Source organism: Diuraphis noxia, unplaced genomic scaffold (genome assembly GCF_037042655.1).
Source record: "Diuraphis noxia isolate RWA-SAM2 unplaced genomic scaffold, SU_Dnox_SAM2 contig0001, whole genome shotgun sequence".
In the NCBI taxonomy this organism is placed as follows: Eukaryota; Metazoa; Arthropoda; class Insecta; order Hemiptera; family Aphididae; genus Diuraphis; species Diuraphis noxia.
The window spans coordinates 104,753,358-104,773,753 of NW_028301711.1; the positions used below are offsets into that span (position 1 = coordinate 104,753,358).

General features: G+C 28.2%; 2 protein-coding genes across 3 annotated transcripts in view; both read left to right on the forward strand.

Moving 5' to 3' along the window:
* Window positions 1-7,035, forward strand: part of LOC149063065 (putative phosphorylase b kinase regulatory subunit beta) — a 36,247-nt gene extending 29,212 nt beyond the window's left edge. For both annotated transcript variants that reach the window (XM_089217798.1, XM_089217799.1), the window contains 6 exons: window positions 769-911; window positions 1,058-1,260; window positions 3,147-3,284; window positions 4,927-5,167; window positions 6,198-6,302; window positions 6,625-7,035. In XM_089217798.1, coding sequence (XP_089073924.1) covers window positions 769-911; window positions 1,058-1,260; window positions 3,147-3,284; window positions 4,927-5,167; window positions 6,198-6,302; window positions 6,625-6,807 — 1,013 coding nt within the window. In that variant the 3' untranslated portion in view covers window positions 6,808-7,035. The remainder of the gene's footprint in view (window positions 1-768; window positions 912-1,057; window positions 1,261-3,146; window positions 3,285-4,926; window positions 5,168-6,197; window positions 6,303-6,624) is intronic.
* A 7,849-nt stretch (window positions 7,036-14,884) lies between these two features.
* The window catches only part of LOC149063067 (uncharacterized), a 331,333-nt gene continuing 325,821 nt past the window's right edge, over window positions 14,885-20,396 (forward strand). Inside the window, exon 1 of the mRNA XM_089216321.1 lies at window positions 14,885-15,039. Coding sequence (XP_089072447.1) covers window positions 14,959-15,039 — 81 coding nt within the window. The 5' untranslated portion in view covers window positions 14,885-14,958. The remainder of the gene's footprint in view (window positions 15,040-20,396) is intronic.

Consider the following 20,396-nt stretch of genomic DNA (forward strand, 5'->3'; position numbering starts at 1 on the left):
TATAAGCGACAACAACGTTTCCAACCACAATCCATTTGAGCATTGATCCTTTTCTCTATCATCAATCTAAGCCTGTTTCAATTTGGATTCACTTGCATCTTTATGTACGTACAATGATCGCTATATATTTTATAGTTCAACTTGTAGATTACATAATAACATGTCTCGCGTTCCTGTTTCTATGATATCTTTTACATTTCATCGTGCAACTTATAATAATAAAAACCATTTTGATTGAATATTATGTTACGTGTTTTGGCTTGATGGTTATCCTCAGTCACTAACGTGTTATGAGGTTAGCACCAAGCATGGACTGGTGTCTTTAATTCCCAGATAGGTGACCACCCGGATATTTAGTGACGAATCCTTGCCTCACATAAACGTGTCCCTCAACTAACTATTATTAATTATTATGCTGAAGAATGCTAATGACCATATTCGTCGATACTTAAGAACAATTAAAAATAAAATACTAGTTTATATATACAACACTATTATATTATAATATTCGTACATTTTTAGTGACATTGTTCAATTGTTGTAATTATGTTCGTTTTCATCATATCATTATCTCCTATCATTATTTATTAGTTTTCCTAACAGAACATTTAGTATTAGGCGTAATAACATAGCGGTGTTTTTGAGAAACCTACTTTAAAGTGTACGCTGACATTGATGTTGCTTCTGCGCATGATAGTATAGTTGTATTTTATTCATTAAATTCCTGTTCGTTTCCACACAGCTCTGATGACATATATGTGTTTTCAGTCCGACACCATCTAACAAATTTATACCACAGTGCTGGTTGTTTGCACTACTGGATCGCCGTACGATATTGCAGCAGCCTGTTGCGCCATGCAGTAGACAGCATCAGTCCATTTATAACGACCGTTTTAGTCAACGGGAAACAAGTAGAAATAATTACCTATATATATACATATTACATAATTAACTTAATGTATAATTTATATTTTATAATATATATTATACGGCAAAAAAACGACTGCAGATGGAAATTGTTATTATTATAATTAAACAATTCAACCGTGTGTACTAGCTAACCGTCGGGGTCGTGGACCAAAAGGAAACGGTGTTTGATAAGCCAATGACACCAGCGGCCATCCACTCTATAATGTACTCCACCATACAACCATTTAATGTTATACAAGCGGTATTACAACAGGAAATTATTTTGTACTGTGGCCGGCTAATAGCCACCAACCCGGATATGTTCAAAGGAATTTTAAAAATTAGAGTTGGGTAAGTCGTAGCTAATTAGACCTGTGGACTACCTATCTGAGTACTTAATTATACAAGAAAAACACAGAATCGTAGTAATAATTAAAAATATTTGATAATAAATTTTGTTGCGATAATACAAAATGCCAATAATAATAATATCGACCGTAGAAAGTGACGGTTGCGGAGTGACTAAAGTATATGGCTATTTTACAATAAATCCTAATAATAATTCATCATCGAATACCGCCTAGCTGATGCCCGAGAGACAAACGGTCGCGAACTCGTGACCATCATGTATCTGTTAAGGTATATAACCGCATTGCAGTGAATGTTGACAGCCACCGGTGTATGTTAACATTTACCGTTCATTTTGGTAAATGTTATCAATTATTTCAAATATCTCACAATGCGGGCATTTACCAGTATTTGTTGACATATGCAATAGTTATTTAGTGAATGTTGACATGTCTGACAATATATATAATCAAATAGATAGCCAGATAGGTAAGAATTTTATAAATAAATATAGTTAAACAAATTAATTTTTTAATATAAAGTTTTGGTAGTATATATTTTTTTAAGTTTTATTTATTACAACACGGTAAACTATCGCGGTAAATGTTACAAAGTATTCCCCCATTCTTCGGATAGAACGTCGTTTAATGATATCAATTTTTCTTTGTACACTGCATATTGACTTTGAGTGTACAGCTGACTTATAATCCCATATTTTGTTCCCAATTTGTAAAAGTCATTATCAACGTCCATTACAACCGCTAAGATATTTTGGTAATCCATACGTCGCTTAAACTGTTGCGCTCGGTTAAGAATACGAGTCGATTCTGACGAGAGCATATTTAAATTATATTATATATATATAATTATTATTTTAATGTAGCAAACGACTTGCTATCAGATTGTCTTATATACTCTGTTCAAGTTAAAAATGCCCAAACTCGCGCATGCATACTGAGCAACCGTAACTGTCAGATCCCCAGGCGACATCAGATGCCCTGTGATTGGTCGGCATTGTACGACCGCTGCCGTCAACTGTCGGACTCGGCGGCGCTCCACCGTGTATACAACTTGTTATAAAAACAATCGCGCGCTGGCGTCAGCACTCCAGCACTCCCTGTAACCAGTAGCAAAATGCATGCGCGAATAGTACTAGTTTTCGTCTGAGCGACTGGGCACTCTTAACTTGAAGAGAGTATACAATAAAATTACTAACTTCCAAACGTCTCCAATTTTTTAGGGTTCAATTATTGTTGTGAGAGCCTAATTCTACTACGTCGTTTTATTTTATGAATGCATTTATTAATACCTATCTTGTAATTCATGGTGGACACCATCGCACATGAAATCACAATTTTTGCTACTTCACCAACGTCATTGATACAATTTTGGTCTACTACTTAATGTATTTTGATGTTTTAACTTATTTAAAAGTATGGTAACTTCTTCGACAGTACCTACTTCTAAAAAGGTCTCAATTTGTTCTATTAGTTTTCAGTAATATTTCCGTTCTTTCATCATAACTTTGAGCTTTAAAGATGAGTATCTAGCAGTATTAACTTAATAGTCTCAGAAAAAACTGTTAAATGGTATGTTTTAATATTTTAAGGGGAACACAATATTGTTAAATATTAAGCGTAGGAACCATTTTTTATTTTGAATGTTTCACACGTATGATAAATATTTTAGCCTAATATTATTAAGCCTTCAGTTTTTATCTGGACTTTTTTGGTTGTTACAGTTCCTTGTTTTGGTGAATATAATTTATAAGTGCTTGCTTAAATTAAGATTTATAAAAATTATTCATAATTAATATATATAATATATTCGAAAAATATAAGCATCTACTTTTTTATGGCATATATTATTAATACGCTTTTTATTTGTAGATGGGTGATGGAAGCTATGAAGTTGCAATTAAATTTTGGCAAGAAAAAACCGTTGTTGGTTGAAAACTTAAGTCCGTATGCCATACGACAATTGTTGCAAAAAATATTTACGGTCAAGGAATGGGGGCAAACAGAGCAGTAAGTACTGTTGAATGTAAACAACACAACCTATATTATATAGATTACATGTAAATTATTCACACTGTAGTACAGCAAACGCTGAATAGGCATTTTGTTTTACTATAGCATATTCGTTCTACGTTCTATGTGGTAACCTGTAGGACGATTAATCGTTGGTTTATATTACGCCTCGGAGCACTATAGTTATTCATATTAATCATACATATTATTATATTATTAAATATATCCAATCTTATTATTGTTTACCTTTAGCTTCTGTATATCTGTGTACTTTAACAAGTACAATTTACAAATATATATTAACAGTTTGGAATGGAATAAATTAGTTTTTACTGTCTATGGCTTTAATCTTGTTTATTTTTGAAATGCTTGAAACGCTTACTTAACCTAATCTATGTACCTAACCTGTAGATTAGTGTATTTAAATGCTTAAATTCGGTACTTAGGAATTGTTGTCCCTTGAACAAAAGTATTAATAAAGCCCTTTAATTTAGAATGTCCATAGCTATGACTAAATTAAATTAATCTTAACACTCAGCATTGGGTGGTGGGGGCCTTAGAATATATAGGATATAGGGCTTGGAGTCAAAGTGAAAATGATGCACTGTGGCCTTACACATCTGGTAGTTGTGGCACTAAACTACTTATGCGTTTATTATATCCGTCTAATCAACACATGATATATCAAAGTTCTGTTCACTAATTTCAATTGTGTGATGTTATTTTTGACAGTTTAGTAATTTAATCTATTATCAACATGGTAAGTTGTAAGTATAAGCGCATTATCATTGAGTTGGTGTCGTTTTTTATTCAATATTTAAAATTTTCAAAAATGATGAGATACATATGAGAATTTTTAATTTTTGATATTTCACATATACTTTGGGTATGATATCCAAATATTTCATGAAAATTAAAGTAGGTATCTAAAAAATGCTGAACTGCTTAACCGATCTTTTGTATATTTATATGTATTTAAATAAAGATAATATTCTTACCCGTTAATTTGATTATAGGTCAATTCACTGCCTATAATATCAAAATTAACAGAATATTGAAACTAGGAAGTTAACGAAAATTTGCTTTGTCTTAGGTATATAAGACAGAGACATCAAATGCGTGGGTAGCGTCTTTATAAGCCATTACCGACGTAGAAAGTTAGAGTTAATAAATTAATGGTTTGAATACTTAAAATTAGTCAAAATATTTTGTATGCATAATTTTGTATACTCGTAGTATATTAAAATTATCTACAAAAAAGGCAAAAATGTTCATCTTCCATTCATGCTTTTTAAACTACAACAAATTAATTAAAATCATTATCTCTTTAACACCAAATTTCTATAAAATAAACCTAAATGAATAACTGTCAATATTATTTATTTTCGATATTCATAGATAGCTGTAAGAGTACCTAACTAATGATAAACATTCCATCAAACATTTTTCTTACAAAACAATAAAAAATACTTTAAACATTTTGACAATTTCAAGTCTTTAATAAATATCACAAAGGGAGCATAATATTTTTTAAACTAGAAAATACTAGTATAATTAATATTTGATTATAATTTTAAAGTCCTACAAATTTTTCCTCTATTAATAACAACATAAATTTCTCATTAATCGTCTATTGCAGGATTAACATGCTGCAAAAACGAAAACTCGAGGGTTGCTTGTGTAGGGTGCCCAATCGGTTCTACAATCAAGTGTGGGACATACTAAGGCGTACTCCTAAAGGTATTCGGTTTCGAAACCAAGTAATGCCGCAACAACCCACCATCAACAACATGACGCATTCTGAGCTTCAGTTCGCGTTGTACGTCGAGAGTATGTTGAACCAATTAGAAATGCCTGAATATAGACAACTCATTGTGGAGGTAGTAATTATTTTTATAATAATAATAATAATCCAATCGCCTATCTATATTATAGTTTGTGTTTTCAACTATTTCAATCAAATAGCATTACACTGTATGATTTTTATATACAGATAAAATAATATCTATAATTCAACTATGTTAGCATTTAAATTGCCATTGTTATTTATTATTCTTTTCTTATTTAATATTAATTTTACTAAATTTAACTTAATTCGATTAAAATTCATTTTAATTTAACTTTTTTCTCATAATTGAAATAAAATTATTTCATAAAATTACTATTTATTTTTCAATTATTTCTTTTTAATTATCATATATTATGTCTTTAAGTAGATATTATATATATACACATATATATATATATATAATAATTATGTATATATATAATATATATATTGTATACACGCCTTGACCAATAAAACAATTTATACGATGGACTTAATAGTTCTAAAATAGACTTGATAGAGCTTTCAAAATAAAAATCCATATTTAAATAACCACAAAAAATTACAACTTACTGTCTCCTGTACTACTCCTATATTGGTTTCTGGATATCAGCTTCTGCTCTAGAAGTTCGTTACGTAGATTATCTTTTCTCTGGAATTTCTGGAAAATGATCAATCTTTCAACGAAAGCTCTAGATGAGTTGTCTCCGTGGAAATCCGTGATGAGAAAAAACTTTTTTTATTGAAAATTTTTTAGTCCAAAAAACAGATTTGCTTAAATATTTACAACTCCAAATTATTAATTCTTAAGTCTACTGGGGTGAAGGTGTTGTAGTGTCTCTGATAGTCCACGTCTGAACATTGTCTGTTCGGGTCTCTGCTATATAGGCCTACTTTCCATTTTTCCTCTTCTAACGATAAGTCAGTTTTGTTCCCATGATTGTACGTGCGTACGTACAAGATACAGAATATGAGCGCAATTCACGACCATATGACCGTATGGCCGTTCCTGTAGGCTCTTATTTTAAATTTTAAATTACTAGATAGTTATCACGTTTATATTATAATATTATGTGTTTTAGCTTCTTTGTATAGTTTCCACGATACTCATTCGGAATCCAGAACTCACACTGAAAGAGTTAAACCTAGACAGTTTGGTCACCGAAGCTAACAAAATGTTTTGCAAGGTGAATATAGTTTTGTTTTATTTTTATTTTTTGATAATAACTGTCATTAACAAACCGCAATGGTCATTTCAGCCAAGGATCACAAGGGTTACTGAGTGCATCTAAATAAGTGTTTTGAGTTTATAATCTAATAGAGATAGATCTGTTCAAACTATAATACACCTTATATAATAATTAATTACTAAGTAATTTAGCTTTGTATAAATACAACGAATTTTAGCGTTCTCGAAAAACAAGCTTCAAAATTCATCCATAAAATTCCACCCCTAGAAAATGGTTTGACTATGGTACTAATACTGTTTATTCTTTTTTCTCATCATAGGATAATCAGATGACGCGTAGCGACAATCTGGATGAGTTTATATCATCCAAGTACTCAATTACCGCCGGATATTTCGCAAGGGCTGTGGTTAACAACATTTTGACTGGTGGCCAAATGGAAACGTCTGCAGTTGACATAGATGAAGTTGATGACGGAAACGATGATAAATGCACAGTGTCATGAGATATAACTACCCACACCGAAGTCGTGTATTGTTAATGTCATATTATTGAACCACCAGTATCCACCGAACTAACACTATTCCATTCTGTATTTGTTGGACGATGAAAAAGAAAACTCGTTGTCTCACTCAATCGACACTGCACTTATGAAATGACAGGAGTTTCATGTATTGTATATTTTATTATAATTATTATCATCATTAAATATAGTTTGATGTCGAAAAATTAATTTTTTTTTTCGTTTAACTGAATTTTTACTTTTCCTTCCATTTCTTTTCTTTGTACCATACGACAAAATCCAATGGTGGACAAATGTTTTACAACAAATTTGAGTTAATTCAGGATAGCCATACGTCCATAATAATAATTATTTGTTTATGAAAACCATTTCAAGTGGAAAAAAATCACTCTATTGTTATAATAATAGTCATAGTTAAGAAACCAATTGTTAAGCGTTAAAAGTTTCTTAAAAATATTTTTAAATTCTCTATTTGTATAGCAATAAGAAGAAACAATAATCCAAGGGACACATAATCATAAATCATAATAAAGATGCACTGCGTGTTTAGCCTTTATCATGCGATCATAAACTTATGTAAAATGTAAATAATTATGGATGAATGTACATCTCTACATCTTTTTTTATGGTAATGTAATACCAGGATCCATGTCAATAGATTGTGGTCAATTGACAGCGCGACAATAGATAGTGGACAATAGTTCGCGCGACAATTGAAAATATACGAAAATTGATAGTGTACGACATTGGATAGGGTCATGATTTTTAATTTTTATTTAATTCTGATTTTCCACAAATAAATTAACAAAGTCAATAACTTAAACAAAGTTGTCAATAATAATAATAATAATAATAATAGGTTCTCACAAATAAACTTTTACAAAGTTGTCAATAATTAAAAATATAATATAATTGTACTTAATAAAAAAATCAAACTTGCAGTTGAAAGTTATGCGCAATCCCTCGTAAATAATCTTCTATACCTCTATTATTATAATCACTGCATGTATTTTTAATTTTTTTTTTGCTCGATCATTGTATTTTTTTTTTGATGGTGGTTGATTTCCTGCAACTAATTGTTCAACTTTCAATCGATTGACACGTTCTTCTTTTTTTAGTGCAGTAATGAATTTCCATATAGATAGATGAATCGATGAATTCAACATTGATGAAAAGCAGTTATGCCGGCCCTCCACAGAATTATTTGTTTGAGGCAAATCTGCTTCCACAAGAGAAAAACAGTTCCAAATTGGAATACTAAATTTTGGTTCTCTACGATGTCTGCGTTGTAATCGTCCAATCCAATTACTTTCAAAATAATCAATAAGTGGTAATAAAACCTCCTCGTTAGTTTATAATAGTTATAAATTGTATAATAAAACACACCACTAAATCAAATATATGTATTATTTTTTTTTATCGTAGGTAATTTTAAACGTTGAACAACTTTTAATTAATATACTAAGTATAATAAAATATGTATACATAAATATACTACGTATAATAAAATAAATAGGTACCTGAGCTATTGTTCCAAGAACTGAGTGTGTCGATTCACATGTACTTCTGGCTTTTTCCTTCATTTCATTGACCTGTATTTTGGCTTTAATTTTTGAAATATCCGGAACGTGATTATGGTCCATGTATTTTATTATTTCACCATTAGATACATGAACTCTTCCTCTACATTTTTGTTTGTATAGCACACACCGCCAAATGCTTTTTTCCGGCCTATGACATTCACGCTGATACATGTATCCACCGTCTACCAAAACGTCGGTGCCCCTTTCACTCTTTATATATTTTAAACTCATAATTTTAATAAAATTAATTAATTGAATAAAATGAAAATGTTGTCGAAAACGTACACTATCAATTATCGCGTGATCTATTGTCCACTATCTATTGTCACGCTATCAATTGACTACTATCTATTGACGGGATACCGTAATACCAATGTAAAATATAATTGATATTTTCAAATTATTATCACTTTATTTTAATACAAATAGGTATAATACCTTAGAATAAAATCTATAAAAATGTTTTTTTCATGTTATTTTATAATCTCTAGGTTTTATTATGGCCGAACTTACGGTTGGCAATAGTGTATGAATTTGTAGTCCATAAATATTGTCTATTTGTATTGATATGAGAAAATTTGTTAGTTACTTAAATAGTATTTAAATATATTCATTATTTACTAATGAATGCCTATACCAAACATCATATATAAGTTGACTGCCCCATCGATTTAACTTAACTTGCTCAAATCGCCTTGAGTATCAAATATGATACACAGTCTTCTTTTCGTTTACATCTATGTAAATTAACACAAACTTACCAATCACACCTCGTGTATCACATTTGCTTTTTAACACAATTTGCCACGGTTGCCTTGAATATGATACTATCCATATTTTAATATATATGACGTCATATTTTAAATAGAATGGAATCAAGATTAAAAAAACAGGTAAATGATGTTTTAATATATTATTTAAAGTACTTGTACTTATATAATTGGAATAGTTTATTATTTTAAAAGTAAATATAATTCTAGACATCAGACATGGGACAAGTCACTGAGAACACAATATATTCTTAATCACATAAAAATTAAAATACCTAAATTAATTTTATCTTATAAACTATAAAAGATAATAATAATATTACCTTATTATATAATTATTATTATGTGAAAAAATGAATTTTAAACAATTTAAAATAACTAAAATATTTTATAATTAAGCTACTTTTATCGACTAAAAAAACTTTTTTTTAATTTGTTCATTCTAAATTATTTAGTTTTAATCTAAGTATTATTTTTTAGTAAATATTGAATAATATATCTTTTACCATTGTCCATTACATATTTCATATTTAAATCTTCCTGTTCAGAAATAATAATAGAAAAATCTGCTTTATAATAATAAAATGAATACACATAATGTGATACCTAATTTGCTGTTATAGGTTCATAATAAAATTATTGCTTTAGCTATCAGTTCTGATGTACAGTCATTATCAAATATTTCAACAATTGATCTTGAAGATGAACCAATTCAGTCCATCGATTATAAATATTTATATGATGAATTATTTCAAGAACATGAAAAAGTAAAAAAAGAATTGGTTTTACTTAAAGAAGCTGATGTAACCAACAGAAATATTAACGAAAATCTCAGGTTTCAAATAAAACAATTGGAGAAAAATTTAAATGCTGTAAATTTACAGTTGAAAAAACAGAAAAGTAAATAAAGTCTATTTCTCAATATAAAACACAAAAAATAGAAACTCAGGCCATACTGTCATCAGTATTCTATAAAAATCAGTTGGACTTTATATTGAAAAAAAAACTGGTTAATTGGTCTAGAGAAGAGATATCAAAAGCATATTTTACTCTCAAGTATTTTAGTAAGCGTGCAAATGTTTAAGAATTACCTGAATTATCCTTTGCCTGGTAAATAATACTTATTTATGATATATGATTATAATTTGTTGGTTAAAAAATATTAAAATATATGTTTAATAATTTATGGGGATATCGTCACTTCAGCGGTCTGCAAAGCGAGTATTGACATGAGAAATACGAAATGGGACATTTTGGCGTGGCCGTTTTGGCATGAAGCCATTTTGACGTGAAGCAAGTTAAATCCTACATCAATTTCATTACACTTTGAATTAGCTCTTATAAATGCAGTGAAAAAACATTTCGCAAATATTATTATTTATTTTTTTTTTTTAATTGAATAAATAATAATAAATAATTTCATTTTATACTATAAATAACCTGAGACATTTACGCCAAAACGGCTACGACAAAACGGCCACGCCAAAATGTCCTAGATCCTGAGAAATGGTATACTTGAAGATGTGCTCAAAATAATGAAATTGAATGGCGATGACATGCAGTGCTATGAAATGTTTACGGACTTAATGTTTGATGAAATCAAAATTTCCAGTACCATGGAGTATGATGTTTTAAAGGATGAAGTAGTTGGTCTCCATAATCAATTGCAAGTTCCAATGGCTCGAGGAATTGGAGGTCAATAGAAACAAACAGTTTATGTTCGATTCGACCAGAAAATGACCAAAGACATTCTTTTCGACATTATTAAAAAGCTGGATGTATTGACTTTAAAACAATTTGTATTGTCAGTGACTATGGAGGTGGAAATGTCGGATTGTGCAGAGCTCTTGATATCAACTATGAAATGCCTGTATTTTCTTTGCCAATAGGAAGGGTTAGGTTAGGTTAGGTTTAAAACTCATAAAAAACTGGTTATTAGATACAGGATTTCTGTTAAATGATTTACCTATAAACAAAAAACCATTATAGGCATTTATTAATAAGACTACAACAGAACTTAGTGTTTGTCACAAAGTTACACCAGGACACTTATCTTGTGAAGGCCTTCAAAGGCAAAAAGTACGCTTGACCACACAGTTGCTGTCGCATACAACTGCTACAGCACTTATACACTATAAACCTATAGAAGCTATCAGATTAATCGAAGATACTTCTAATGTCATTGAATTGGTTAATAACTTGTTTTATTTAATTAATATGTTGCATCCTAATAATAAAACTATTACCTTTAAAGCACCTTATGGATTTTTCTTAGAAGAACAAGATGCATTGCTTGACAAAATGTATAAAACATTTTTATCCATGAGATGTGTTGAAAAACTTGGGCTCCAGATATTCCAAAAAGCTATTTTAATGCATATTAACGGCACAAAAATACTTCTCAAAATGTTACAACAATCTTGGTTCAAATATTTACTAACAATTAAAAATAATCAAGACGCCCTTGAAAACTTATTTTCACAACTTCGATCAAGAGGTGGACTTAATGTTCACCCATCTCCTCTAAACGCCTTGTTCAGACTACGAATGATCATTTTGGGCAAAAATCCTGGTATAGTTTCTAAACAAGCTAATACCACTGATAAAAATAATGAAGAGTTTATCGTGGCATGGTCATTAAAACAGATCAATTTAAAAAAAGATATTGAAGAACAAAAACATGAAGATCTTGAATATAGCATAGATACAACAAGTGACAGTAGTTTTTCAGAAATTATAAGCGAAGATAAAAATGAAAAGAGTAGAGATGCAATGAAATATTTGGCAGGGTGGGTTGCAAAAAAATATAGACTAGTTTCCAGAATTGGGTTTAACTACAACTCAGTATAATGCTGCTCAAAACGAAAATGGTCATGATTATATTCTGCCATCATGAATAAATCATTTATCCTATGGTGGGCTAATAGTTCCTAGTTATAATTTTAAAACTCATATTTTTAGAATTGAAAGATTATTAAACGAAATTACCAAACAACAAATTCCATAAGGACTTAAAGTTGTTAAAAATTTGTCAAAAAAAAATTATTGAGAGAATGGAAATCGAAGAAAAGTATAAACTTGTTGTGCAGACGTATGTAAAACAAAGAATACTTATTCGTATGAAATATTTAAATCAGCATACAAATATTTTAAATAAAAAAAGAAAAGTAAAACTTCAGCTCCAATGACTACAAAAATTAAAAAGACTGATGACTTAAATGTACCAAGTCACTAAAATTTAAATTATTGATTTTAATTACACCTATGTATTATTTTTATTTGTTTTTGACTGAACTATTTTTTATATCATTTTTATATCAATAGTGTAAACTTACAGTTTACTTAAGCATAATTATTATTATTATAATATTAATGATGAAAAATACTATGTTTAATAAATTTAATTAATATGTATAACTATTATGCTTTATAATTGATATGCATATTATTATACAATATAAAAATGCATTTGTTAAAATAATATTTATGATGTAATTCAAACAATAATATGGGCATATTATTTACCAGTGTCCAGCACAATGAGAATTAAGAGCTCATACTGAGATTTTACGCGTACAGGAAATGTCTGGTAAGTGTCCTGGTGAAAGGACTGCTCAAGTAGTTCATGGTTAAGCAATTTCTATTCTCAGCATACCGATTGGTGATGAACAATATTTATTATTTGATGCGACGCATATGGTAGATACTTTGCAAAGTAAACTTAAAACTAGAGCCAGAACCGACGGAAGATGTGACCATTATTTCATTTCCACATTATTGATTTTCAATCTAAGATGATGTTGAAAGAAACGTGTTTTATAATCATAGAACGAGAAAAATATTAATATACAAATATTGTACATAAAAACAGTAAAAACAATAAAAATACTTTATTTAATATACTTAATTTCGACAGAATCGGTTCACCAATAATTGGAATTTGAATGCATAAAAGATAAACAAATAGAAATACATTTTCATTTATTTTTATTTTAATATTAATTGCCCATTAAAAATACTAACGCTTGTGATTTATTAATTTATTTATAAACCTGCGTCCTGCACCTTTAATTATTGTTTACTTGAACTAGGCAATGGCGTAGATCAACTAACACCCCTGATGTGATACATTAAAACAGTTAGGTATAAAAAAAATTTGTCTTAACTATGATTATTGAAATTGAATTTGTAAAATTAAAAAAAAAAAAATTATTCCAAAAACTTAATGTTTATTATTCTCATACTTAATAATATATAACATTCTTTGTTTTATTTTCTGGCACGTAAATAAACAGTTTTTGGTATTCTGACACGAAAAAATTTTAAGTAAATGATCTATTTATTAAGTTTACATTTTACTGGACAGATGGCGCCATATTATTATTATTTATTTTATTTTTTACGTAGCAGATAGTGCGGTTGTAATTTCATCACCACCACGTCACATTTCTCTAACATCGTAACTTTATCAATTTATTCTTCTATAAAATCCTTCTCTTGACGATTACGAACAAGACAAAAAAGTATTAGCGAAATCGGCCCAGCCTTTTTTAATTGATGAATATTATTGTTAAATATTTTTGGCTCCATTTTTTTGTATATAAATATTAAAAATCGAAATGTTAACTATTTATCTATCATAGATGGGAACTCCAGTTTTCTACTGAAATTTATCTAGATATATTTTTTACGTTGTAGAAATTATTTTAATAGCATTACATTAGTGTTTATGGTAATATTTATTATTTTCGATAACATTTCTAATAATCAATAGTCGCAGGTACTCTATAGTAGTATAGTTGCATTCGTACGCTGAAATTTCTGAATCCTAATGCTGGCAAATATGTGAGTAATCAAAATAAATGAAATGATGCCAAATCGAAACGTAGAAGTTCAAACTCCGTACAAATTATAAACATCTAAAAACTAATTATTTCGTTAAAAATAAATTTCTCGATTACGTAAAGCTTGTATGGATGCAACATGTCATGCTGCTACATATTGTGGAAATTTTTTGTATATAAAATGTTATAAATAATAATATATATATTTATTTATATAATATATATTTTTTTTGTGACACTATTCCTATATTTTATTAATTTAAATTTTGCTTGGTTTACATGGAATATACTTAATATTATAGTTCAATTATTAAGTTAAAAGTGTTAATTGAACTTAAAAATAAATACATTGGATTTTCAAAATGTACCTGTGCTTTTTGATTCTAAAAAAAAAACAATTTTTAAATTATAGAAGCAACATTTAAATTGAAATACGTTTCAAATATATTAAACAAAATACAAAATATTGTTTAATTGATAAGCTTGATAAATCTTTTCGATCTAATAAAATTTTGAGATTAATATACCCACTTTAAAAAAAAAAAATTGATCTGCTTTTTATTTGAATAAATTCCGTTCATTTTTTAACTGATAATCAGATAATTTTAATTGATTTTATTTTTATCATTATCTAAATAGATTTTAAGTCTATTATCTAGATGAAAAATTATTTATCTGGGCTTAACGCTGAATTTTTACTGTACCTAAAATTTGTACTCGACCCTTCTTCGTTGTGTCGTAATTTTAGATTTAGTCAAACCGCTCATTGCGCCACCTATCACGCCTGCAACCCACCCCCTGCGCACGAACCCGGCGAACCACCCCCGACGCGGTCTAATCTCGCTTGCCGCCGAACGCCGGCCGTGCTCGCAGTCATTCCACGGACACCACCACTATCACACATCCGCACAGCACAGCAGCACTAGCAACAGAGCCATGGGTACGTTTCGACAACGGATGGTCGCAATCGCAACGGTCCTCGCGGTATTCGCCGCAGCACCGAGTGTTTCAAGATCGGTGAGTACAATATATCATTTTATTATGACTATATTAAATTGGTCAATTTAGTTTCAAACACAAGAATCCGTTATGAGATAACCATAATAATAATGACAATCATCGTCAATCCCATACTTTACCTCGAGAGTCTGAGTCATTATCTAATATTATGTATACATATTATATAATATACAAAAAATTAAAAACCGATATTTGCAAAATAAAAAAGTGTAAATTAAAATATAGTATTTAAAATTTTGTTTTGTTAACGCCTAATTATTGAATTTCGGTAAAAAAATTTGGTACTCCTAAATTTGGATTTCTGTTATGTCCCGTCATACATACGCGATATTAAAATATTTAAAATACTTTCAAATTATTATTGTTTAACGCTTTTCTTATCTTGCTACCTATACAGTTAATATTTTCTAATACTTACGTATTAAGACATTTTTTTTCTCGGAAATATTCACCTTATTTTCATAAATTAAATTGTGAGTTCACAATTAAGTTTAAACAATTTAAAGTTATGTGAAAATGCACAACTCTTACTAATTTATTATACCGTTCAAATCACTATCTAACCTCTCTGCGTGTTTGAATATGTCTTGTTTGGGAGAGGGAAGGAACTGAATTTATGTTTGTAAATTAATTTTGTCGAATGACGTTCCGACATAGTTAATATTATGTTGCTGTCAAATCTCAAAATTGTTGTCATCGTCAACAATATCATTAAAATATTTTAATCTAAATAAAAATGACGATTCTAGACTATTTTGTTGTTATTTTAAAAAAAGGTAAGTTTAATAATCATTTTTACAAAATAAAATTGTTTGAAATTTTTTTTATAAACATCATAAATTGTTTGTATCAAAATTTTTTCAAACTCTAAATATAATAGTACCTAACCCATCTCCAGTAATGTGTAGTACAAAATACGTTGACTTTTATGGTTAACATTTACCAAAGTTATATTTGACAATATATTTAAGATATTGTGTTCGGAATTAATAAATTTTGAATAAAAATATTATTTATTCGCAAGCATTCCTTTTTCGGAAATACACTATATTATACAAGGTTTTTATTAAAAATATGGGCTGTAGGCCGTTCTAAGAAATGCTTTGAGAAAGCAAATTTAAAATATAAGAAAAAATAACATACGTATAATTACAACGCATAGATACATATAATTATATAATTTATAGAATATGAAAAATACCTGTCACAAGAAAATAAACAAAAAAGAATTACTAAATAATCTATAAGTATTTATGTCTTAAAATTTATTCTAACTTGTCATATACTGCTATAATACATCGATATTTAATGAGCTTATCTTCATTCATGTTGACAAAACGTTTTATTATTTCCTAATTGTTATTCTATCCGTATTTAACACATGAAGTGCAATAAAAAATAATGTTTTTGATTACCGTGGGGCATAAAGACATAGATTATTTTTTGTTAGGTATATAATTCATATTATATGGGCAGAGATTGATTTTATTTTAACTTTCCATTTTATTATTGTTACCTACTTAAAATTATTTATAACTTAAATTTCATTTTAAGGTCGACAACAAAATCGTTTCAAAGTTATTTTCCCGAAAAATGTTAACCACACTTAGAATAAATGAGCTGTTTCGTTCGGGAGGAACTATTTGTTATCATATGCCCTTTCGAATGAATTTTTATTACTTGTCGTCTTTAAGAGGCCTACGTGAATATACATAGTGAATATCAATAATACAAAGTTCAGCTCGGATTCTTGCATATTGAAATGTTTTTAGTTGTTGTTTCATCGCCTCGCAAAAATAAGAGAATGCGGTTTATAATTATTGTGAATATAGCTGAATTATATTTTATCTGAAATCGTGAACGAAATATTACCTACAAGAAAAACATTATTGTTTTCGAGTATTGGCTAAGTGGTGATGGTGAACTACTTGTACATTTAATTTACATCGATAATGCATTGACTATGGTCTCGACTGACCAGCAAAATCACAAACATTTGTGGCATGACGCATAACGTTTCAAAATTACCCAATGTCGTGATTGTCATATTATTTGTGGAGTATAGTTGACATAATTTCAATAAATATATTACAGAAATATTTTACAAATACATTTATGTAATGAACTTTAATAATATATGAAAAAATATTAACTTTTGATTTTTTTACTACCAGCATGAATATATACTATATTTAATTTTTCAAAGCAATTTGAATTAATTAACATTTTATTCTATAGTGGCGTCGGCAGAATATAATTATTGTCGGGTAGGTATACGCAAAGTATCGTCACAGCTGATTTTCAGCACCGGAATTACAATTAAATATATTCATATTTTGTACTTTTGTCAAGTATAATTTCTGGCTTCCGTGAAGAATTTTGTTGGCTTCTTTGTCAAAAATTAAAATAACATCAAAACGGAATATTAGCACTTTCTAGTACTTATAGTAGCAACTTTCACGCTTTTAAAGTTGTGTATTTTTAGTAACATTAAAAGTTTTATGCGATTGATATTTTTTGGTTAATATTCTCTAAATATTTGCGATAACGTTGACTACATTTTAAATTTCAAATATCCGTTCGTTTGATTCATAGAGAATGAATAGTAAATTATTGTATTTTTTTTTTTTTCATAATATAATATTGTTTGACGACTTGTTAAATAATAATTGATTTTTTTATATTTTTTGAGAAAAAAAAATACAAAATAGAAAGTATAAAATTATGAATTAAAAAAAAATATCATCATAACTGTGGGTGATGAGAATCGGCCATAATAAGATTTTTAGGAATTCGATTTCGATAGCATTATACAATATTTGATAATCTAATCCAAATATTTGATATATACAATTTAACATAATCTTAATTCGTCATCGTTTGAATTTATCGAAAATTTATGTTTCCCAATGAGTGATATTGAAAATTTTAATTGGCTTCTTAACGTTTTTTTCAAGCAGTGATTTCAAGCACATGATCTATATATGTAAATGATTCACATTTTTTTATAAAAAATAAGCATAATATTATGTTATGTTTTTATTCATTATTATTCTATTTTTTTACTAATTATTGTTATTTATACAGAAAAGCGAACAAACAATTTTCAGGTATTTGCATTACCAAAATTTCCTGCACAGTAAAAATACTAGGTTTTCTGCGGGAAAAATGTTAATTAAAGATTTTGTTTTTTTTCAAACTCTTTTGAAAGTAAATTCTTTAAAAATAACATGTAAATCTAATTTTTTTTAAAATTAACACAATTTTCATACACAATTATTATTTAAAAGATGTTGCAGATACTCATTGTTATTGTTGTTGTCATTATTATTATTAGTAGTGCCGCTATTTTTATTGTTACTTAGGTAACGTAGAAGAGTTTATAAAATGTATTTATTCTCAAATAATTATTAATGCTGCACGTCATGCTTTATTAATCATTTGTGCCCTTCATTATTATAATTAAATTTGTATCAAGACTTTGAAATAGAATATGTTCCGTACATAAATTGCATAAGTATAATAATATATGCGAAACTTGTTAAGCACGTACCCATAACTACATCTCGATATTAGTTTGTGGGTACAACTCAAGAAAAGTTATACCAGCCATATTGTTGTGACAATAATTATATTCAACTATAAATTAGAGATTCAAATGAGTCGAATCCTTTCTCGCATCAGACACTAAAAAATGTTAAGGAAAATAATCTATTATCAGAAAACGTATCATTTAATACTGAAATGACTCACATTGCTAATAAAATGAAGGTTTCCACCCTGTTTGTCATCCACGTCGATAATAACTGTTTTAGATTCTGAGCGGAGCGATGAATGTATCTATTGATTTTACCATGATGTGTGTGTTTTTTTTTGTGTCTGTCATCATGTTTTGGGGCAGTAAAAGTGCTTCGATTTTCGACATCAGTAACTCGTTCGATCAGAAAGTGAATCTAGTTGGTACTTTGGGGGGTCAAAAGTGAAAAACTCTTAATACTTTTCTAAATAATCGATAAAAACAAACTAAAAATTAAGAGAAAACCGGGAAATTTTACGCACACTCAATTTTGACAATATCGATTTTGGTTTTTGATGTAACTTTAAAACAAATGACCATATTTGAATATAATAGATACATGAAATTTTCACCGAGTGTTTATATAAATACATTCTATCCACCATGAAATTTTAAAAAATTTTCGACTTAAGTTGAACTATCCATAGGCATTTGAAATTTTCGATAAATATTAGTTTTTTTTAAATTAATATCGATAAAAATTTATTTGTTGGGCAGAAAAGCTTGAAAATTTAACATATTGTTACAATAGAAGTTGAAAAATAAAATAAATTCAGTCACAATTTTTTTTTTTATAAGCATTCAAAGTTTGAATTTTGACAAAATACGTAAAAATCACAAAAATTCACAAATTATTTTAAGCTAGAAATTCATAAAAAATTTTCTTTTTAATTCTAAGATTTGAAAATTTAATACAAGATTCCTTAAAAGTTTTTTAATCTTTATCACAAATAAAAAGTCCACCGGAAATTCAAATTAAGTTTTTATGAGCATTTGAAATTTAAATTTTTACAACATTGGATTTTCACTTTTAGCGATTTCCTTATTTTGGTGTAACTCTAAAACAAATGACCGCAGATACTTGAAATATTGACTGAATGTTTATATAGGCATTTTCTATATTTGATTAAATTAAATTAAATATTTTGAGCTGTTTACTGACAGTTTAATTTTTCAACTTTTTTAGTTTTTGTTTTTTCTATAAATATCGATATTTGTTGGATAGAAAAGCTTGAAAATTTAATACAAGGCTTCTAACACATTTTAACAATAGCAGTTAATAAATATTAGAAATACATAGGCACGATTTTTTTTTTTATAAGCATTTAAAGTTCAAATTTTAACTAAATACGTAAAAATTACGGCAATGTTAAAATTATCTTAGATAGAAATTCATAAAGGTTTTTCTTTTTAATTCTAAGATTTGAAAATTTAATATAAGGCTTCTAACATATTTTTACAGTAGCAGGGGAAAAATAAAAGATAAATATAGTCACAACTTTTTTTTACAAGCATTCAAAGTTCAAATTTTGACTAAATACGTAAAAATTACGGCAATGTTCAAATTATCTTAGATAGAAATTCATAAAATAAAACATAAAAACACATTTTGAAAAAAAGTTATTACGTTTCGAATTAATATAGGTAATTTGGATATTACAAACAATAATAATTGGTAGTTTAAGAAATTATATAAAATAAAGCTACTCTACTTAAATAATAATTATTGTATTATCAATATTTAAAAAAAAATTTGATTTGAAATTTGGTAAATTTT